This window comes from Esox lucius, chromosome 10 (genome assembly GCF_011004845.1).
Source record: "Esox lucius isolate fEsoLuc1 chromosome 10, fEsoLuc1.pri, whole genome shotgun sequence".
In the NCBI taxonomy this organism is placed as follows: Eukaryota; Metazoa; Chordata; class Actinopteri; order Esociformes; family Esocidae; genus Esox; species Esox lucius.
In genome coordinates, this window is record NC_047578.1 from 15724008 (window position 1) to 15748430 (window position 24423).

General features: G+C 42.2%; 1 protein-coding gene across 3 annotated transcripts in view; it reads right to left on the reverse strand.

Annotated features, from left to right (window-relative positions):
• Positions 1-24423, reverse strand: part of khdrbs3 (KH domain containing, RNA binding, signal transduction associated 3) — a 102667-nt gene that overhangs the window by 21653 nt on the left and 56591 nt on the right. For all 3 annotated transcript variants that reach the window (XM_010873820.4, XM_020050153.3, XM_020050154.3), the window contains exons 3-7: positions 23104-23220; positions 20583-20729; positions 18580-18722; positions 17514-17700; positions 4884-4966 (exon numbers count right to left, since the gene is read on the reverse strand). In XM_010873820.4, the coding sequence (XP_010872122.1) occupies positions 4884-4966; positions 17514-17700; positions 18580-18722; positions 20583-20729; positions 23104-23220 (677 nt within the window). The remainder of the gene's footprint in view (positions 1-4883; positions 4967-17513; positions 17701-18579; positions 18723-20582; positions 20730-23103; positions 23221-24423) is intronic.

Consider the following 24423-nt stretch of genomic DNA (forward strand, 5'->3'; position numbering starts at 1 on the left):
GTGTCTCTGGAGGGAGGTGGTGTAAAGCACGGAGGCCCATTAGTCAGCCCTTGTCAGCGGCTCAAATGGCCCCCTATTCCATGTATAGTGCACTTCTTTTAACCAGAGCCCATAGGGATCCAAACCATCTCTAGCCAGCAAACAGATTTCAGAGTCTCTTTGAGTACAGCATCAGGCCTCTGGGCAGAACAGAGCATAGCACAACTCCACCTAGCACACACACACATACATGCTCACACACACAAACACGCACACACACACATGCTCACACACACACACCCACTCTGCCTCTACAATACATGATGGACACATTTTTTCTTCTGCCTTAAGCCTCTGATTATTCACCAGGCTGCTTTTAAAACAAATAGCTTCAGATAGACACCCGGGCTCAAGGCCATCCTGCCCCCAGTTATTCCCCCTGCTTCTCAGCAGATCTAACAGGCAGGCAGCCTCTCAGCATGTATGAGATGGAGACGGTCTAGCCTGGGCGACATATATCCTGACATGGCCACAAAAGAAAGCATCAACCATCCTTCCTCACAAAGCAGGGGACAGCCTAATATCTTCTTTCTTTCTTTTTCTGTCTCCCCCTACACCCCGCCTTCCCTTCTACAGCTGCCTCTAATGCAGTTTTTTTTTTTGACATCTTAAGTGCGGCAACAATCAGGCCCTCTTTGAAACTGCCCATGCAGGCAGAAAATACAGAATAAATGATAGGAGGGAAGATGGTGTGACAACAGCTGGGATAAGTCACAAACTGCACACTCTCACCTACTTTTGACCAGAGACAGCCAAGGGAGTGTGCTATTATGGGAGATAGTGCAGTTGGGGATCAGACCCAGATGCGGGCCTGATAAAAGAGAGGCAACATGTCAAACCAAAGTCCTATGACCTTAGGTGACATAGTGAGGCTGATCACGGTCAGTCCTTTGAAGTGAGAAAATCAATACTGTGAATTTAGCTGCAGGGTCTTGTGTTTCTGTTGAGCTACATGCCACCAAACTGTCATTTGGGCTCCATTGACATGAGGCAACCATGGCTGATGTGGCTAATTTGAAAATATTAGCATCCGGCACCCACTAGTCAAGGTACAGCACTACGGGAGACCAGACTTTTTACAAGACAACTGAATGAAAAGCTACAGTAGAAAGACAGCAACGAAAATAATTTAGTCCAAAATGACTGGCTGGGTGTTTGTAAGAGCATTATGTGACAACTGCTGATGTAAAAGGAGTTTTATAAAATAAATCTGAATGCTTGATAGATCTTTTTCCCAAACTGTTTTTCTATGGTGTAATATTCATTATGGATTCCAGGTGTGACTGATGGCTCCTTCTAGTGTTTCATTTCAATTTGATCTTTACATTTTGTTTAGATTAAAGTTTACTGTGGAATTATCATATAAATGTACGCTTTGTTGTACAACAGAACATCCGTTTGTATTCTTTAACAGGAAGTCACGTTCACAGGATGTCACATTCTGTCAAAGCTCACGACAGTAATTAGCCAATGGGCTTATAGTACTCTATTGAATTCTGGGTAGCCATGCCCCTGTATAATGTAGCAAGACTACATGTACTGTGATAATAAACAATTGAATTATCTCTGACTCCTGGGTACGTTCTTAACAAAAGTGACCACAATACGTAAAGGTTATTTTCTTACAGTACAAATATAGGCTCTCCTGAGTTGCAGGCAATTATGAGAATAGCTCATTCTGAGTTATTTAACAGAGATAGTCACCATAATGGATAACTAGTATCCTAACATGCTAATAATCTGATGTGGTTCACATGAATCTAATGGAGAGGTAGCATCCCAACAAGCAAACATGTAGTTCACATGCTTCTAATGATTAATTAAACTAACATGCCAACATTCACTTGAATTGGTAAGTGTATCTACATGGATAAGTGTGTCTAAATGGGTAAGTGTGTCCATTTTGACTGGGTAACTTGTGTCTAAACCACTGTACTTCCAACAATAGCTGACAGAATTACAGCAGGGCTCCACAATTACAACCCTGTTTCCAAAAAGGTTGGGATGCGGTGTAAAATGCAAATAAAAACAGAATGCAATGATATGCAAATGATGTAATCCCTATATTTAATTGAAAGTACTACGAAGAAAACATGCAAAATGTTGAAAGTGAGAAATTCTATTGTTTTTGGAAAAATACACTCACCTAAAGGATTATTAGGAACACCTGTTCAATTTCTCATTAATGCAATTATCTAATCAACCAATCACATGGCAGTTGCTTCAATGCATTTAGGGGTGTGGTCCTGGTCAAGACAATCTCCTGAACTCCAAACTGAATGTCAGAATGGGAAAGAAAGGTGATTTAAGCAATTTTGAGTGTGGCATGGTTGTTGGTGCCAGACGGGCCGGTCTGAGTATTTCACAATCTGCTTAGTTACTGGGATTTTCACGCACAACCATTTCTAGGGTTTACAAAGAATGTTGTGAAAAGGGAAAAACATCCAGTATGCGGCAGTCCTGTGGGCGAAAAAGCCTTGTTGATGCTAGAGGTCAGAGGAGAATGGGCCGACTGATTCAAGCTGATAGAAGAACAACTTTGACTGAAATAACCACTCGTTACAACCGAGGTATGCAGCAAAGCATTTGTGAAGCCACAACACGCACAACCTTGAGGCGGATGGGCTACAACTGCAAGAAGACCCCACCAGGTACCACTCATCTCCACTACAAATAGGAAAAAGAGGCTACAATTTGCACGAGCTCACCAAAATTGGACAGTTGAAGAGTGGAAGAATGTCGCCTGGTCTGATGAGTCTCGATTTCTGTTGAGACATTCAGATGGTAGAGTCAGAATTTGGCGTAAACAGAATGAGAACATGGATCCATCATGCCTTGTTACCACTGTGCAGGCTGGTGGTGGTGGTGTAATGATGTGGGGGATGTTTTCTTGGCACACTTTAGGCCCCTTAGTGCCAATTGGGCATCTTTTAAATGCCACGGCCTACCTGAGCATTGTTTCTGACCATGTCCATCCCTTAATGACCACCATGTACCCATCCTCTGATGGCTACTTCCAGCAGGATAATGAACCATGTCACAAAGCTTGAATCATTTCAAATTGGTTTCTTGAACATGACAATGAGTTCACTGTACTGAAATGGCCCCCACAGTCACCAGATCTCAACCCAATAGAGCATCTTTGGGATGTGGTGGAACGGGAGCTTCGTGTCCTGGATGTGCATCCCACAAATCTCCATCAACTGCAAGATGCTATCCTATCAATATGGGCCAACATTTCTAAAGAATGCTTTCAGCACCTTGTTGAATCAATGCCACGTAGAATTAAGGCAGTTCTGAAGGCGAAAGGTGGTCAAACACAGTATTAGTATGGTCTTCTTAATAATCCTTTAGGTGAGTGTATATGCCCATTTTGAATTTGATGCCAGCAACACGTTTAAAAAAAGTTGGGATGGGAATGTTTATCACTGTGTTGCATTACCTCTTCTTTTAACAATATTTGTTTGGGAACTGAGGAGACCAATTGCTGTAGTTTTGAAAGTAAAATGTTTTCCCATTCTTGCTTGATATAGGATTTCAGCTCCTTAACAGTTCGAGGTCTACTTTGTCATATTTCTCATTTCATAATGCACCAAATGTTTTCAATGGGTGACAGGTCTGGACTGCAAGCAAGTTGGTTTAGCACCCAGAGTCTTTTACTACGGAGCCATGCTGTTGTAATACATGCAGAATGAGGTTTGGCATTGTCTTGCTGAAATAAGCAAGGCTTCCCTGAAAAAGACAATCTGGATGGCAGCATATGTTGCTCCAAAACCTGTATATATTGTTCAACATTATATACACACACAGATGTGTAAGTCACCCATGCTATGTGCATTGATGCACCCCAATACCATTATGAATAGGGTTGGGTATCAAGAACCAGTTCCAAGTTTGAACCAGTACCAAAATTCCAAGTACTGTGGATTTGAAAAGACGTGCACTTCAATTCTGCTTCGGATCTTAACATTTGCATTTCAGCTGCACATTTTACGGTCCATAAAAGTTGCACATATCTGCCAGCACTTGCTACGAGGACGGCGGACATAATGTCATGTAATTTCACGAAGTAAGTCAACAAATCAAGCACATGATGCCTTAAAAGAGACATTGAGTTGGCCACAGCAAATGCTCGAATGTTTGGCTTGTTTTGGTTTTTGTTGATCATTCCTGTACATTTTATTTATATATTTGTATTTTTAAGGGAAATAGAAACCTTACTCAATCCTGTCACTGTTGACAGTTGACTGATTATAGCCTAAATAATAAAAGTTAGGCAAATATTCCTTGAAATATTTTGTATTTTCTCCAAATTCTGTCCAAATAATATTGTAATCAGAACCGGAATTCGATAAGCAAAATCGGAAAATGGATTCATTTCTTAACATTTTACACAGCGTCCCAACTTTTTAGGAAACAAGGTTGTACATTCAGACACTGGACAATTGACTCTTGACCAGGTGGTCAGGGGGCCAGAACAACAACTATTATTTGTACACTGACTGCTTTAAAACCTTGATTAAATCGTGATATGGGCACATTAGACTCTGTTTGGGCCTAGAAATACCTGGAAAAATATTTACTAAATTAAAGTCACTTTGAGCTGATTGTACAGTGATGTGACAGTCAATTATTTCTAACAACAATAAAATAACACAGATATTTATTTGTGCTCCAAAAACTTGGGCAGCCCAATCAATCACCTGCTGGACGTTTTTTGCCTGCAGTCTGCAAGTTGGAGAATACTGCCTTATGCTCCACTTGATTTGTAGGGGTCAGGATGATAAGGCGACCTGGAGAACACATTGATGTACAGCCCTAAGAAACAGGAAACCGACTCTTACTTCTGTCCTTGATTGCTGTAGCTGTTGTCGTAGGAGTCATAGCCCTGTTCATCATAAGCCGTCCCGTATCCATCATCGTATTCCTAAAGATCAAAGGGATAAAATACATGAACGACATTTAGGAACATCACCACAATGACATTTTTCTGCACTCAACAAGCACACCTCAAGAGGTTTGAGGAAAAATAACTTATGTTCCTATGCCAGAGTTTTTTTTTGTTCCCCAACCATTGCCGTAATCAACAGCCAATGTTAACATTAATCAGTTCTACAACAGTGTATTACAAATGGGTCTGACAGTGTGTATCAGGACAATATTGTAAAATTCCGAAGATCTTCTGGCAATACATTTTGCTCAGATGCAAAGCTTGGGAACAGAATTACGGTTTGTGCTGTGTAATCAAGTTACAAAACTTTCCATATAAACTGTTCTTCGAGCAAATGTTGTTTTTTTCCAGTGAAAACCGACAGAAGTACTCACTGCGCATAGAGCGGTATCTGTAACTTTGCAATATTTTTTTTTTTGCTTGGCATACATTTTTTAAGGAAAACTTCTGAAAAGTCTGTTATGCTGGAATTGCCCTGTTGTAATCCATTAGAGATCAGCACAGATGCTCCACCATGCATTTATGCAGTATTCTGTCCTTACAAATCTATTTGATGGATAAATGTATATTATAAATTAATTGAGTGCCACACAATGAGGAGAGTATCCCATTTACTACCCAGCCCACCATTACTGAATTTATTACCCCACACAAATGATGAACATGGAGAACATAGAAGCAGGAGGTCTTCAATCTGGGTGCGGGACCCTCACCTGACAACATGGAGCAGATCTTAGCTGACTAGCTGCCGAAGTAACAGCCCTAAACAGCCACGGTTATCATTGGAAAGCTGTAATACTGATATCTGGGACTCTGGGTCATGTCATGTTCACAGGCTGGCAGTACTTGCTTTAAATGGCAGGTCTACATTAAGTCAAAGGCAGAGCAGCTGTGTCAGCGCTTATGGGCAGCATGTTTGTGTTGAGGAGGTGGTGTACTGAGTACTCAAAGGTATCCACGCGTGCAGAGGTCATAGTAATAGCTGCACTTGAGTGTGTGTGTGTGCATGTGAGAGAGACACCACCATTCCTCAAGTCCACCTCATCACAATCTCTGAAGATGAGCCGGAAACCTCTGCTCGTGCCCCAGGAATACCACCTCTCCTGCTCCTCTGGTTCCACTCCTCACCCCCGCTACCCCCCCGGTCCCCTAACCCCTTGCCTAGTCTAGTGGAACATCAAAGGGAAGCAGAGCCGCACCCGCCCTAATTGACGATAAATGGGACTTGTGTTACACAAAGATGTCAACCCCTCATGACACGTCCCTCACCCCCAAACCCTCCACCACTAATTCCATCTGGGCGATTTGCGTGCTTGAACTGAATGGCTGCTGTGAGACTAACAGTGAGCGAGAGACGGAGAGAAAGACAGAGAGAGAAAGAGGGACAGTGAAAGACAGGGAGAGAAAGTGGGGGAGAACCTATCTCCACATTATTATGAAGGCCAAGCAGCATTATTTGAATCCATTATTTTATCTTTAATCCTGAGGAAGCTAACTGTGTAAGAAAATGGAAAATAAAGTTAATTCAAGTTTGGATGGTGCTGTGTAAATCTGAGGGTCTCCCAAACGGCAACCTATTCTCTAGGGGTTCTGGTCCAATGGAGTGCACTTTGTGGAGCATAGGGTGCCATTTAGGAGCCTTTCTGTGTTACAGATAGAGTTCCCTGGCCTCTGGCTTCCTAATAATGACAGTATTAACATCACAGCTACCATGCTAGATTAATGGTATGTAAATCAGATCATCAACATCAACTGTCATGTTGGTTTGTTTTGGATTATGTATCAAGTAAACTGTACATAAGGGCACCCTTTAGAAATCATAAAACATAATTTGGCGGTAGCCTCCAGGTTGTCGGTTCGAATCCCAGTGCCGGTGGGGTGTATTCCTGGAATCAATATCTCACACACCACCCACTGTACTGCCAATCTTCCCTTGAGCATGGAAAGTGGGGTCTGTCAGTTATTTATAATTGATGCTGAACCTTGGCCAGCAGAGACAACTGTACTGTATATCTTTATGTGCATTAATATGAAATAGAAGGAAAATCTCTTTAAAAATTATAAAAAGTAAAACCATGTAGCTGTAGCTGATCAGGTATGCATAGCTAGCCTCACTCATGAAATAAATATGTCTATTCTGAGTATGAAAAGCGAGAGGGAAATGATCCGGCATTGGAGGCAGAAGATCGCACTGTAGGTCAAGCGGAAGAGGTAGTCATCCCAGAAATAAAACGCATTTCCAAGTGTTTCTATAAAACAGTAAGACATTATAAATTAATGTGAGTATTTTGACATATTAACTTCAATATTCAATGAGATTACGTATTTTATTCTAACATATGTGCATGCGTCTTGAAATAACACAAAAAAGTTATTGTCCACTTTGCGTTTTGATTAATAAGTTCAATGTTGTTTGGATACAACTTGGAGAAAAACAATCAAATGCAAGATGCCTGACAAATATAATATCTATTAGCGTAATGACTAACATTGCGAAATAATCACATTCTCTGTAAGACCTGGCCTTGGTTACAATGTTATCGCAGATTAGAAATGTAACGAAGCCCTGTGATTCTATAGAACTGATGGCATTGAAAAAGTGGAGCTCTGGTTTCTCCTTAACACGTCATCTAACTGTGAGTGAGACATGTTAGTAATACAATCACTTGGAGAGAAGGCTTATTCCATGGTTGACAATCTATTTGAAGCCTTCTGCCCTACAGTGAGCAGTGATGTAGATGTCATTCCTATTCCTCAGACCCAGTGTTAACAGTATTAGGGTACTGTCCTTGTTCTTGATCTGTGTTGTTACTGTGTGGTGTTCAGAGTCCATTTGAGTCCACATTAGAGCCTAACAACCTTGTGTTATTGTTGTTTAAGTGAGTTGGCGGAGAAACGAGCCTGGAAACATGACTGCTTTACCAACCACGCTAGCCTGTTAGCAGCAGCTTCCATTATGTTTGGAAGAGTTTTCCCTGGAACAATAGGCCTTTGCCAAAGTTAAGGGATTTTGCGATCAGAAACTTGACTGCGATAGCTAATGCTAGTCACATACCTTTGTTTCACCTCTGTCTAAGCACTGATAGCCCAGCTCAGTAACTAGCAGTCAGCATTAAATGGGTTGGTGGGGGAAATGAGGGCACACACACACACAGAGCACTAATAAAATATGGCTACATTTCCCAGTTTGAACAGGATTAGCATGTCAAAAAGGGATGGAGGGAGCAGAGAGAAAGAGCAGGGAGAAGGAAAGAGAGCTGAAAAAGAGAGAGGGAGAGAGCAGAGAGAGAGAGGAAAAGATAGCAGAGAGAGGGTTATCAAGTAGAGAGAGAGATGAGAGAGAGAAAGGGAGTAAGAGAGAGCAGAGATAGATCAGAGGGGGGGGGGGGGGCCGGAAGACAGCTCCTAAGTGAGTCTTTCATTTGTATGCCAGAGGAGGGCTGGGAGGCGTGTTGTTAAAAGATAAGGGCTGCCCTCACAGGCCGTAGAGACTCACAGAGGCCCTGGCACTGCATGTTTCAACAACAGTATCACAGACGCCTCACTGCGCTCCACAATACATCCTCTGGAACAGGGAAACATATAGGGTGGGACGCTGCCGGAACATAGACGGGTGGTTTGAAGTTACACACAGCCCCATCATCTCCACAACACTCAGGCGCTGTACACCCGTACTCATATTTTTTAGAGGCGTGTGTATCCCTGACTGGATTCACCAACAAATCAAATGTGGTAAGTCATAGAGAAGGTCTGCAACAGGCAGAGGTTTCTCTTAGGATCGGTACGCCAACGCCATCTGCCATCAGAAATGTCTATTTCTTTTCATCTGTTTTTGGTGTGCTACTGTGTGTGTAGAAAGAATGCAGGAACACTGCCCAAGACATTATGCTATGAAACTCAACTATACCACTGTACTGGTAAATACTATTGCTGATTGTCTAGAATGAGTACTAGAATGCACATCAATTCTTTATATACTTTACAAGAGAGAAAAAACACTACTTTTAGAAAGCTATAAACCCATATTAGATGGCAGTTGCCAACAAACAATAACATAACTGCTCATATTTCATTAGTGAATGTAGGCTTTTTCATGTGTTGCTGCATATGTGACCTGTACGTTCCATTAGTTCTAAAGATCTATATATATATATACAGTGGGGAGAACACGTATTTGATACACAGCCGATTTTGCAGGTTTTCCTACTTACAAAGCATGTAGAGGTCTGTCATTTTTATCATAGTTACACTTCAACTGTGATAGAAAAAACATAAATCCAGAAAATCACATTGTATGATTTTTAAGTAATTAATTTGCATTTAATTGCATGACATAAGCATTTGATACATCAGAAAAGCAGAACTTAATATTTGGAACAGAAACCTTTGTTTGCAGTTACAGAGATCATACGTTTCCTGTAGTTCTTGACCAGGTTTGCACACAGTGCAGCAGGGATTTTGGCCCACACCTCCATATAGGTTTTCCTACTTACAAAGAATGTAGAGGTCTGTAATTTTTATCATAGGTACACTTCAACTGTGAGGCCCAAATCCCTGCTGCTGTGTGCGCAAACCTGGTCAAGAACGACAGGAAACGTATGACCTCTGTAATTGCAAACAAAGGCTTCTGTACCAAATATTAAGTTCTGCTTTTCTGATGTATCAAATACTTATTTCATGCAATACAATGCAAATTAATTACTTAAAAATCATACAATGTGATTTTCAGGATATTTGTTTTAGATTCCGTCACTCACAGTTGAAGAGTACCTATGATAAAATTACAGACTTCTACATGCTTTGTAAGTGGGAAAACCTTCAAATTTGGCAATTTCTCAAATACGTGTTCTCCCCACTGTATATATATATACACTCACCTAAAGGATTATAAGCAACACCTGTTCATAATGCAATTATCTAATCAACCAATCACATGGCAGTTGCTTCAATGCATTTAGGGGTGTGGTCCTGGTCAAGACAATCTCCTGAACTCCAAACTGAATGTCAGAATTGGAAAGAAAGGTGATTTAAGCAAATTTGAGCGTGGCATGGTTGTTGGTGCCAGACGGGCCGGTCTGAGTATTTCACAATCTGTTCAGTTACTGGGATTTTCACGCACAACCATTTCTAGGGTTTACAAAGAATGGTGTGAAAAGGGAAAAACACCCAGTATGTGGCAGTCCTGTGGGCGAAAATGCCTTGTTGATGCTAGAGGTCAGATGAGAATGGGCCGACTGATTCAAGCTTTTAGAAGAGCAACTTTGGCTGAAATAACCACTCGTTACAACCGAGGTATGCAGAAAAGCATTTGTGAAGCCACAACACACACAACCTTGAGGCGGATGGGCTACAGCTGCAGAAGACCCCACCAGGTACCACTCATCTCCACTACAAATAGGAAAAAGAGGCTACATATTGCACAAACTCACAAAAATTGGAAGAATGTTGCCTGGTTTGATGAGTCTCGATTTCAGTTGAGACATTCAGATAGTAGAGTCAGAATTTGGCGTAAACAGAATGAGAACATGGATCCATCATGCTTTGTTACCACTGTGCATGCTGGTGGTGGTGGTGTAATGGTGTGGGAGATGTTTTCTTGGCATACTTTAGGCCCCTTAAATGCCATGGCCTACCTGAGCATTGTTTCTGACCATGTCCATCCCTTTATGACCACCATGTAGCCATCCTCTGATGGCTACTTCAAGCAGGATAATGCACCATGTCACAAAGCTTGAATCATTTCAAATTGGTTTCTTGAACATGACAATGAGTGCACTGTACTGAAATGGCCCCCACAGTCACCAGATCTCAACCCAATAGAGTATCTTTGGAATGTGGTGGAACGGGAGCTTCGTGTCCTGGATGTGCATCCCACAAATCTCCATCAACTGCAAGATGCTATCCAATCAATATGGGCCAACATTTCTAAAGAATGCTTTCAGCACCTTGTTGAATCAATGCCACGTAGAATTAAAGCAGTTCTGAAGGCAAAAGGGGGTCAAACACAGTATTAGTATGGTGTTCCTAATAATCCTTTAGGTGAGTGTATATATATACATAAAATTAATTGAATGAACAACCAGGTCACATAAGTAGCAATCAAAACATGAAAGAGCATAATCACAAAAGAAAACATGCAAATATAAATGAAAACATCATTTCTACTAGTAAATGGTTGCTTATGTTATTCTTTGTTCCTTTAAAGCCTATATCAATATCTGCAAGCTGGTAAAGTTCTTAACTTGTCCTATCCCTACATTTCAAATTGTGAGAAAATTTGCTCAGTTTATAAGAATAAAAGGAACAAACAACATATTATAATGTAATGAGAAAAACTCTTTTAAAAAGCAATTTGTTCATTTTTGACCTATATTGAGGGGATAGTTCATCCAAAATTATTATTTTTCTCATTTTTTCAAACATTTCATTATTCAGCTCTGACCCAGTCGGTAAGAGTTATTAGCATTGTCCAAATTCATGAACGGAAACAGTCCAAACCCCTAGCAAAGCTGCACTGGAAAACTACTCCAAAACAATTCAAACAACTGTATATCAGAGGTATTCAAATATGGCCCCTGAAGCCAGTTCCACTCCATTTTATCATTACAACCTTCTAATCAGGGACCTATTCAGACTTAAGACGCCAGGTGGGTCCAATTAATGATAAGGTAGAACAGAAAACCAGCAGGCTTCGGCCCTCACAGGCTAAGATTTGCTGTACACTGACAAAACAGTCAGTGCTAGCGAACTATTTCCTATAGCCACCATACACAGCTTCTGTTCTTTGGCAGTGATGTCATTGAGGTAAGCGTGAACTTTAACCTCAACAAGCTATGTGAAGATAGGTTGCTTCGCCTAGCTGACCCATTCAAGAGTTTGTTAGCTTTCTAACGTTCTTTGTTCCTTGCATGCCTTCTGAGTTTACCATTTTGCTTATCCTAAACTTTGAACTTTGAACTTCTGGATTTTCTTTGTTTGGATCGACTTCTGCCTGATCACATCTGGACCACGTTGTATGCCTGCTCCCCTGGGTTTTTGGTTTGAAATTAAATTCGACGAGCTCTGCAACTGGTACAATACCTCTTCCTCTCCGAATCAATGGAGCAACTTCACCAACGTGACCTACACAATTTGCAAGAAACATTTTACAGAGCATCGTGACCCACGTTCACTTAAAAGAGGACTAAAAGCAAATGCAATTCCAAGTTACCCAGTTCAACCCGTGGAGACAAGACAGATTGTAAGTAATACTTCCAATTGCTATGTTATAATACACAAAGTACACATTGCCTCTGGATATTCTGGGCAAGGGTTGGGGATTAACATGTTCACCATCGCCCCCCTTTAGCTGCTGTCCAAGCTTCGATTCAGTCAATTCATCATCTGTGTATTATGGTCAGAACAAGTAAGGCTCCATCCCCCCAAAAATGTCTTCCTGCTCATATTCAGTCAGACATAATATATATATATATATATATATATATATATATATATATATATATATATATATATATATATATATATGTATATGTATATGTATATGTATATGTATATGTGTATGTGTATATGTATATGTATATGTATATATATGTATATGTATATGTGTATATGTATATATATATATGTGTATATGTATGTATGTATGTATATATATATATATATATATATATGTATGTATGTATTTTCCTTTCTCTCTCAAGCAAATTAAGTTTGACTGTCCGAGGTGAATATCAAAGACAAAATAGGTAACTTGCTTTCTACCTAGCGAATACCAACTTTAGTTTACTGTGATGTATACACTTAAGCCTTGTTCACACTAAGTACAGCATAAAATTACCGTACGGTACCTTAACGCAAACATTGCAATCAATCCACGAAAACATTGCAATGAATATTACGCATTTTCATAACCAGTATCCAAAGGTGGAGGAAAGACTTGTTGTGTTAGCATCTAGCAAGGCAACGTGCAGGAGCGTGTCTCAATTATGGTTTCATTGTAGTAGAGGAAATTAAGACTTTGAAGTCACACAGGCTATATATATATATATCTTTTTTTTTATTCATTATTGTTTTTTCCACAAAAATGCCCCTCAAATATTTAACCAATTGGATCAAAGTCTCAATCTTTGATATTGTAGGCTACTACAAATACTGAGCTGTCATAGCTTTTCTTGCAGTCCCATGAACACATACTTGAAAGCAACATTTTAGCTTTTCTTTGGTAGTAAATTAACTTTGGTTTCTCATTCCATACGGAAAAGCACCGCAGAAGTTGGAAAATGTCAACTCATGCGGCACACCTGCCGTACTGCATCCATATCTGGCCGAGTTTGGTGGACTAGCCGGAGTGGTGCGGATTGCTTTCTATTCAAATGAATGGCCTTCTGCCAGAAGGTGTGAACGAGGCTTTACTCTTCCCAAAGTAATGTGTATTGAACAAAACTGACCGGTAAACCCAGGAAGGAGAATATCGCAAATATTGAAACTTTATTTCGAGGAATACAACATTGTCATGTTCTTTGAGGTAAACAACAACACTTGTCTTTGTTTGGAGTGTTTTAGAGTAGTTTTCCACTAGCAATGCAGCTTTACGATAGGGATACCAACCGTTTCCATTCATGAATTTGGACAATGCTAATAACGCAAATAACAGACTGGGACCGCGCTGAATAATGGATTGTTTGAAAACATGACTCTATGTCTTCAGGATTATCTCTTGGTGAGTGGAATTTGAGAAAAATATAAATTTTGAATGAACTATCCCTTTGAAACACACAATTGAATCTATAATGAACCTATTTTAAAACATTCAGATGCATTATCAGGTTATTTCTGCATTAAAACTATAAAAGATGTGCGGAAGGTGTGGTCAGGTTGGCAATGGGTGTGGCTATCTACATGCAAAAACCAGGCTAGAGCCAGGGGAAATAATATTTTACAGGCTCCAATCATGGCAGTGGTTTCTGTTTTAAAAAAGATTTTCTGCAATCATACACATTTTGCTATGGAGCTGTGAGAATTTTGCAGTTCAAAGTCCCTATGCACCCTTTGTAATTTAATTTTCAATTCCTATCTGTATGTCTAATACATCCCTCTGTGCTTTTATTTAATTAAAATAACTACAAAAACATGTTTTCACATGAAAATAAATAGAACATGCTCAGTCTGATCATGTGGGCATTAGGAAACAAATTTGGAGATATTTCCATTCACAACACGCTGATTGTGTGGATTGATCTAACAGCTGAACAGTCATTGGTCAATCAAAACAGATTACATTGTGCTGTCATGATGTAGGATAACATTTCCATCCCACATGCAGAGTATTATCATTATTTTCACAATTTCAGTGTTATTTCAGTGTGGATAAACCGAAGAAAAATAAAAATCACATTTTAACTGTCCCATTAAAAGTGAATTTCTTACACATTAGTTATGGAGCTGAGAAAAAATTAAAGACTTTTATAGACAATTTCCATCAATTCTGCTTATTTTGCCAAACACTGTGTCCTTAATAGGCTCAAACATTATAACAAAAATCAAGTCGGGGCCCAGGGTATACACACTGTATGACAAACCTGACATGTTTCAGGAATTTGTAATTCTCCTGGACTTAAACAGTTCTTTAGATGATATTTACACACACAGAAACATATATTTACATGCACAGAAACACAAACCCTGGCTCCTAACATACAGCTGAGCAGAGAGCACTCTGGGGGAATTATCGTAAACAAAACCGACCTACTTGCATCACGCAAACACAAACACACACACACACACACACACACACACACAGACACACTAACTCACACACGGGTGCATCCAGACAGCTCTGCCCCTCACCACGCAAAGATGTCATGTAGTAATACTACCTCAGATATATTATTTTATGTAATTACATGTTAACATGACATCTTGACACTCTGCTTATGTCCTAAAGAGCAACATATTACTTATATAGTACCCTAATTGGTCTAGGGCCCATTGAGCCACTGTGATGGCAGTCAGTCCATACATCCTCTCATAAAGAAGTAATGTGTTCATGTGTGAGGCCTGCAATTTGACAAGGACCTGTGCCCTGCTGTATTGACAGGAGACAGACAATCCTTTCTAAGGAAAACATGAGATATGAGCATGTGACAGTAATTTCATCACTAAGTATCACCCTAGAAATGACATCACTGATTAACAAGGACATTCTGTCTATTTCTCCCTACACCACACTGTCTCTACATAGACTGTCTTCCTATACTGTCTGTCTCATTCTACACCACACTGTCTCTACATAGACTATCTTCCTATACTGTCAGTCTCATTTTACACCACACTGTCTCTACATAGACTGTCTTCCTATACTCTCAGTCTCATTCTACACCACACTGTCTCTACATAGACTGTCTTCCTATACTGTCAGTCTCATTTTACACCACACTGTCTCTACATAGACTGTCTTCCTATACTGTCAGTCTCATTTTACACCACACTGTCTCTACATAGACTGTCTTCCTATACTGTCAGTCTCATTCTATACCACACTGTCTCTACATAGACTGTCTTCCTATACTGTCAGTCTCATTCTACACATACACTACGCTGTCTGTCTCTCCCTGCACTAAGCTGTCTGTCGCTCACTACACTACACTGTCTGTCTCTCACTACCCTACGCTGTCTGTCTCTCACTACCCTACGCTGTCTGTCTCTCCCTACACTACGCTGTCTGTCTCTCACTACCCTACGCTGTCTGTCTCTCACTACACTACGCTGTCTGTCTCTCCCTACCCTACGCTGTCTGTCTCTCCCTACACTACACTGTCTGTCTCTCCCTACCCTACGCTGTCTGTCTCTCCCTACACTACACTGTCTGTCTCTCCCTACCCTACACTGTCTGTCTCTCCCTACACTACACTGTCTGTCCCTACACTCAGCGTTCATACACTGTCTTCTGTCCCCTCCTCTCTCCATAGATCACACCCACTGTCTGTTTCTCACATTCTCCATCTACACGTTTCTCATTATCATCCCAAGTGGTGCTGATTCCTAGTGAATAGTAAGAAATGGATAACAGGCACAAAAATCACAATTGTATTATTGCTAATTCCTCTGCGAATGGCCTGACAGACAGGTTGGGAACAGGTTTCTTACATTGTGTTTGTGCGTGCGTGTGTGTGTGTGTGGCCTATGAAATATTTGGAATGAGGTTTGGATACAATTACTGTATTGTGTAATGAGCCTCAGACTGCCAGACAGATCCAGCAAATAATCTAATTCAGAATTTTGTTTTATACAAATTAGATTCCCCAATGATCTGATATCATTACTCTGTGTTTCATCAAATCATTGATATACCGTAAGAGTGAGGCAATGATTCAGCCAAGAAAATCCATTTGAATTCGAAAAGAAATTAAATCAGCAAAACAAAGACATCCCTTCTCTACAACGGATCACACAGATAAATGTAACAGATAAACAGAACATGGCTTCAAGGCTTCGGCTGAACCATACTGTCAACTGAAGATAAGGTAAAATGTAAAAAAAAAAGGCAAGAATGATGCAAAAATGTATCCCCTTCTCAGTAGTTGTTGCATAAAAAACTCCACAAGCCCATTCGTTATCAGCAGTAAAAGACAAGCAAGAAAACATGACTTCTGTGTATTTCTGTCCCTCTCAGACAACAGAGGGGAGTGGGCCTCATTCGGTCCAGAATTCACAGTGATATGATGGAGATTTACCATCAACCAGATGTCTGCAGCGCTTCCCTCGCAAGATCCCCAGGTGTGTGTGTGTGTGTGTGTGCGTGTATGCACGAGTGCGTGTGCCCATTTGTGTGTGTTTCTGTGTGAGTGTGTGACTGTGTGTGTGTGTGTGTGTGCATGCGTGTGCGTGCGTGCGTTTGCGTGCGTGTCTGGGGAGCCAGTACACCACTGTGACAATGATGTGAGGCAGCTGGTCCGGCCGTGGCTCCCTTCCAGCAGCCAGTCGTTCTGTACCACTTCCACCCAGTCTAAGTGCAGACCTCCCTATAAACCTGTCACATGTGGTTAGCTATGGTCTGGCCTGGCACTGCTCTAACAGGGGGCCACCTCCCCTCCCTCTCTGTTTCATGTTCTCTCCTCCTTCGCGTCTCCCGACGCCCCTCCTCCGCCTCTCCTGCTGTCTTTCCTCCTCCTCTCGTCTCCTATCATCTCCACTCCCTCCTCCTCCACCGCGTGTCCCCTACGCATCGCCGCTAAATACGCCAGGTTGGTGCGGCGGCCCTGAGGGAGGGAGTCCTCCTTGGCATGCGTACAAAGGGTCTGACTCTGGGATTAATGTATTCGGCTCGGCCAGCTGTTCATATTTCAACAGGGTCCCACCAGACCGGCCAGGTGAGCTAGAATGCCAGGACTACCATAACAGCTAGCAGTGAAATCCCCACTATGTTTTGATTATACCATGAGGATGTGCATCTTATTGTGTGTGTGTGTGTGTGTGCGCGTGTGCGTACACAACTGGTTTCTCAGTTCGGGAAGTAAATACTCACATATTCGCCGTACGTCTCCTGAACTACAGGTGGTGGGGGCCTGTACCCCGCTGGCGGGGGGGCTCCCCGTGCTCTCTGCGCAGGCACTCCCCTGCCCCGGGCGGACGGTACCCGGCTGGGCGGTGCCCCTCTCGGCGCTGCTCCGCGGGGGACCGCTGCATGAGGAGGGGGCACTCCTCCACGACTCCTACCGCACGGGACCAACAGGACAGGGTAAGTGTGGGCAACTCCATCTCAACCCTGCCTAGAGCCCTGTGGTTTAGGTGGACCAGGACACCGGTGCCATTCAGATGTGAAGTACGGTGAACGGAACACGGCCTTGTTAGTAAACACGTTATTTCTACGTCCGACCTGCTGAACACCCCGATGCCTCTGGGTCTTATCTCAGTCACATTAGGCGTGCTAAATTCAAATTACTGTCTAATTCAAAACAGACCCAATTATAGTTCCTCTCGGAGCAACCCAAACACGTACACATGTACACGCGCGCACACATGCGTGCACACTCTTTGACCCGGTTTATCTCATCTAATGGAAAAGTATGTTTGCTTTTAGAAACACAAACAGCAAACACACTTTGCATTTCCTTTTAAAATGTAGAGTAGAAGGAGCCAAACCACCAACACACTATAAATAATAATGTGTCAACGCCCATGTCAGTATTATCTGTGGAATTAAACCTTCAAGAGAATGCGGAAGGACAGCTGCACGCTAAAATGAATTAGAAATGTAATGATTGTGTATAGTTTGGGCCAAGGTTTTCCCATTAGTATTACAAAGGAGAGTTTTGAACTGAATGCACTAAAACTCAGACACATTGATATCAGACTTTTTCCCCCAGTTATGGGCATAAATGAATGAAATTAATTTCCGGCTGCGGGAGTCCTATTCTAAGTATGTTCTCTCGTTTGGAATAGCCTCTTTGGAACATGGTCTGTTTATCTGTTTATGAAAATCTGTGTATAATATGTATAATGTCCATCAACGATACACGTCTCACAACCAATAAAACACACTATATCACCACACACACACACACACACATACACACATTGGCAGCGGGTACCTAATGGGTCCGGGGGCAGGCGTCCCTCTACCACGTGCTGAGGGCAGCTTGCCCCTCACCGTTGGCACCTTGGCGTCCTCTGAGCCACCATTCAGGTATGTCAACTCTTGCAGCTGTGCCTGTCGGATCTCATCATTGTAATCCTGCGGGCGCACACACACACGCACACACACACGCACACACACACGCACACACACACGCGCGCACACACACCCACACACATTTAATTACAGTGCATTAAATGACGTCCTTTATCTCCACAGTTACAGACCTGTAGAAATATCCAATGAATGTACTTTACAGTGCTTCAGTGACCAACCAACCGCTGTTTTATGTGTGTGTGTGCGCAAGTGTATCCTGATGCTGTCATGACCACTGCTTCTGAAGCAGAGCCACTCACTTCTGATCCCACACTGATAACACCTAGGAACTCCACTTGGCTTTTTATCATGTCACACTGTCATCTGTTTGTTTGTGTGTGTGTGTGTGCGCGCCCGTCTAGCTTTATAGTCGCACGCAGTTGTCTTCATCGCTCAATGGAACGCAGCAATTAATATGGAAATCAGTCTTAAATCACACTGCCATGAAGACGATTGTGATGTGTCTCCTCCATATCAATACATCACTGTGTATTTGTGAGCGAAATTATACACGCAATTAATGACCAGGAATAAATCCTCCCAATGGCCAGAAATGAGACTGGAAAGATCCTCCATAAAACCCTGGGATGGATAGATCATTCTATTCATACATGTTACCATTGAGAAACAGGAAATAAACTAGGACGAGTCCTACAGAGGGTTAGTCTATGCAGACTGCTTCCTGTCGGACTGTGTTACTCCGTTTTTCAGTTCATTCAGTTACTCCAATGACTTCCCTTACAGGGACATGCAGCCAATCAGAGGACCCAGACACTCCGAAATGCATCCAATCAGACGACCCAGACAGAGTCCTACATTGCACCATACTAGAATAGAGTTATGCTGCTACAACAGTATCAGCTTTCATTCACTGTCCGGGTCACGGGCCCAGGCCCACACTACCGGATTAAACTCAGCCCCGGGTTAAGTTGACATGGGGTTGTAAAGACAAGTTTAAGAACTCAACAGCTTGCATTTCCAACAGGTGTACGCACCGTGAAATGTTTTAACTACACTAATACAATCCTAAAATAGCAAATAAATCCCCTCAAAATTCCTTCAGACTGTGTGGCTATTTTCACAAAACATTGCTTTCCATTTTCTTGCCCAGTGGTTCTCCAACCTCACCTGGGGTCCCCCATCCAATCCATGTATTAGATGTATTCCTGGGCAAGCACACCTGAATCAACTTGTCAAACTAATTATCAAGCCCTGTGGTTGCTTGATTTAGCTGAGCTAGTTCGGGGCAACCACAGAGCTGTTTGACAGCTGGAGGGTCCCCATGAGGGGTTTGAGAACCACCACTGACCTAACTAGATGCTTGGTTATAAAGACCTGGGGATCCATATAAATCCACTTAAATCCGTCTTCATTTCATTTCAACTCTGGAGCGGAGCTCAAAGTCTTCCGCACTAGTCACAGCACAACCCAGTTGTGGTGAAATGTAAGGTTGTTTCAACACGGCTAGGCCTGCCTCAGCAATAGCTGGGTTTCAACTCATATTCACAGTAAGAATAGTAGAATACATTGAGTGCAATTTGAAAATGTGGTTATGAGTGAACCACATCCCTTGTACTTCAGTCACTAACTATCAGCTAAAAACTTTTGGATTGGTAGTTCCATTTCCGAATTTTTTTTTTTTTGGCAGTATCTGTAGGATAGCATCTGCAGACCAAAAATGTCTACCTTCTACAGACACAGTGAGAAAAACCTTTCGGAGGCCTTCAAGCTGAGGATGTAGGTAGGTTTGTCAGGTATTCCATCAACTGGTAGTCATGGCCCTGACCTTAAGAGAGCCCACTGATTTTGTTAGTCACTCTCAGTTGGATATCATACTAACAGGCAACAAGTGTCAGTACATACTGGTATCAGGAACTTCTTGATCTCCTCCAAAGCGTGACCCATCCGGTTATAGGCTTCTGCAGGAGGAGCGAACACTTCGATGAGAACATGAAGGTCTTCGTTCAGGTGCTGATATTTGGCCTCTCCACTCTTCCGCAGCTCTTCCTCCTGAAGGCACAAAGGGCACAAAAATCAATAGAATGTATTTATAAAGCCCTTTTTACAAAAGCAGTCTTCACAAAGCTCATAACTCAGCCTCTCATAGTGTCACCTCAGTGTTTCCTCACAGAATAACTAATCCAATCAAGATCAGAAAGACAGACTCAGCTAATCAGTTGGACTGGATAATTGAATGTATACCTCATATAAGGTATGAATGTATACCTCGTATTGATTAAACCTCTAATGCCACAATGGAATCCAACAGTAAAAACTGTACATATTATACAGAAGGTACTATGGTAGATAACTGGTATGGAGCAATATAACACAGATCATTATGGATAACCTCATCCAGACAGACGCAGGACAATATGATATTAAGGGGTCAAAATAGGACAACTAAACCCTATCAAAAACTACAGCTAGACACTTAACACTTTCCTCATCTGAACATCTCCCCAGTTCTGTTCCTCCACGGTGTCTGCATATTGATAACATTCCCCTCTACCTTCTCCCGCAGACACACACACACACACACACACAATTACTTTCTCTAGAAGCACTATTCAATGCAGTGTCTCTGATGTCACATAATTATAAATAACCTGGTTTTAAGAGAGCCTCTGGTATGTTAATGAGATGCTAATTTCCCTCATAAATCTGTGTTTTACGAGGAAGAGACTCCTCTGTCTATACTGTCTGGAGCACTACTACTGATGGATCTGCCCGTGTCAGTGACTGTGTGTGTGTGTGTGTGTGAGTGTGTGTGCCCATGGGATATATGCTACCCGACCCCTCATACAGCTCTGATAAAAAAAACATCACTCATTGACACACACACACACACACACATAGCTCATACGCAAACACACACTGTCAACATCCTATAGTTGCTCAGTACCCCACAATCAGAAATGAGTGGTTGGGACATCCCCGGAAGATAACGAGGTTGTGTCATTGCTCCCCGAATGTCATCGTCCCGTCGACCCTCTGGAATAGCCTAGGGCAGAATATTTCAGCTGCCACATCGCACATCTCCTTCAAGCATCATCCCTCAGTTGATATTCCTCATGGATAATCTGTTTATTGTCCCCCACAGCAAAGCTGGTAATCAAACAGCCATTCTCTTCTCCAGCAACAGGGGCACAAAGAGGCACAAAGGCCGAGTCCAGAGGAACCTCATACAGGAACTGAATAGGTAAGTACGTGGGCTATTAGCTGTTGTGGATGATGCATTGTTCTGCAATCTAAATACCAGGAGGATAACAATACAATTTCAGCATGGATGCTGTGAATCACAGTGAAAATCTGTGCAGACTGACAGAGGGCAATTGGAGCCCAGGTCGACAACTCATTGTAATTTCGTCATCCATTTTAAGCTCCACTAGCCTTTGTTTTCAAAACAGCATCCTTAAGCCAGGAAGCATACGCCACTCAGTCTGGAATGTACCATGAAGCCACTACAGAGACACGGAATCGTGTTTTACCATATTGGCTGTAAGAGTACAGTGTTGACAGAGCAGCCCTGTCAGGTGTGTCATCAGCTTCACACTGAAGAAGACGCGAAGGAAGGAGAAAGACCTGATATAGCTTGCTGTGGATTCCCTGTCACTGACTTTTCTAACAGACAATGAAAATCTGGATCAGATAACGGAAGAAACAAATGAGTGTTCTATGCAAAACAATTTGGCACACGCTTTAACCTATCCAACTTACTTGCAGGGAGGGAGTAGCTAACTGAATAGGCCTCAGCAGATTTAATTATAATTTGATTCCACAATTAGACTTTTTCATGCATAATACTGGCCTCCTTATACAAGAGATCTCTGAACCAAACACAAAATGAGCTTTTCAGGGCGTGTGGTTTTCTGACAGGAACAGGTAAGGGTGCATGCGCGCTCTGGAGAAAGCTATCAGACCCAGATCAAAAACCATCTCTGGTAGTGTAGTGGAGGAGGATCGTGGGATGGCCTGAGTTCCTGTTTGAAGCCAGGTGAATCAGCTGAGGTCATCCTATCGCCGGGACAGGCCCGTTCAGCAGGGGTTCCAGAGTTGTAGCGTCCAATGGAATGCTGCTGTATGATGTTGTGTACCATCAATGTCACAAATCACCAATGATAAACGAATGGAGCAAAGAAAGACAGTCACAGTGACGTTGAGAGACCAGACAGAACAAATCAACAAAAACTCCTGAACTGGTTATGGATGACTTCCCGCTAACGGTGAGTCTTCCACAAACCATGGACACAAATGGACAGAATGAGACAGGCTGTAACCAGAGGGGAAGAAAGAGAAGCAGACTCGTCTGTTCCCAGATAGATGAACCAAGAGATGAAAGGTCCTACTGTCACAGAGAGGGGGAGAATGACTAGGCCGTTACCTTCTCCTTGTCTCTCATTGATCCTTTCCCCAGAATTGACATCTTGGTGAGCGTGTCTTCCTGTAGTCTCTTCAGCGAGTTCCCGCGTGGACCCAGCAGTTTGCCCACAAAGTTAAACTAAAAGGGAAACACACGTAGAGTACGGTGAATTGGTATCTGTGCATTGTCATGTCAATCCCATTTTGGTTTAAACGGTGCACTTTTAATTAAATTTACACAGGAATTGTCAGCATTTGACAGGAGTAAGAAATGCAGTCAATTCCTATGAGAACTGAGAATGTTCTTCCAAGTAGCAGTAAGTCTCCATAACACTGTTATCTTAACTGGGTCTAGTTGTGCGTCCCAAATGGCCCCTTTTCCCTACATTGGGCACCACATCACATACAGTATACCTAGGGGAAATAGGGTCAAACACAGTGCAGAGAAAAGAATGCCATTTGAGACCAGGGCCAGAGGTTCTGCTTTTAACAACTAAAACACATAATCCTCACAATTATTACAGCAGTATGGGAAAGGAGAAGGCTCATCCTTGTCAATGGCCTGTTTCACACAGCACAATCCGGTCCTATTCAACATATCAACTTTTATACAATAACCCAGTTTTCCTTGTGAATGTGCCTGTTTTAAGGTCACGGAAAGACCAAAACCGATTGAGGAGACCGACAAAAAGAGATTGGAGGGAAAGAGAAAAAAGCAGAGCAGGAAAGGTGGAGGCGGTGGGCAAAAAATACAGTGCCTGTTCTTCTTCGCTCGCCAGCTCTCTCTCTCTTTTTAACAGTGAGTTATACAGCTGTCTCCCACATCTCTCTAGGTCATTAATTAGTGGCTTGAGAAAAAAAAAAAAAACAGCCGTATTTTGTTCTACACCTCACCTGTGGATCCTACAGAATAGCTCCTGCCTGTTCCCTCACACATCAGTAACTGTCGTTGCCATGGTAAGTAGCATTGCACTCAAGTGAGCTCAGCCCATATGGCTCTTTATTACGTGTTTCACTACCCTGCTCATAACCCGGCCTGCATATGCTAACACCAGTTAAATCTCATTCATTACTATAGCACATAGGGTGATGTCTGCAGATGGTGCAGAGGTGATTACTGGATGTCCATATGTTGACTAACAGCCAGGTTTGCGTCAGAGATTGAACTGGTCACCGGGAAGTTCTGCATCTGTTACATTCAGAGAGGACTGCATCGTGCAAGGCAGGGCTACTCAACTCCAGTCTTGAAGGGCCGAATCACTTCTGGTTTTCATCGTCTCGTTCTAATCAGGGGCTGATTCAGATCTGGGGACACCAGGTGAGTATAATTAACTACACAGTC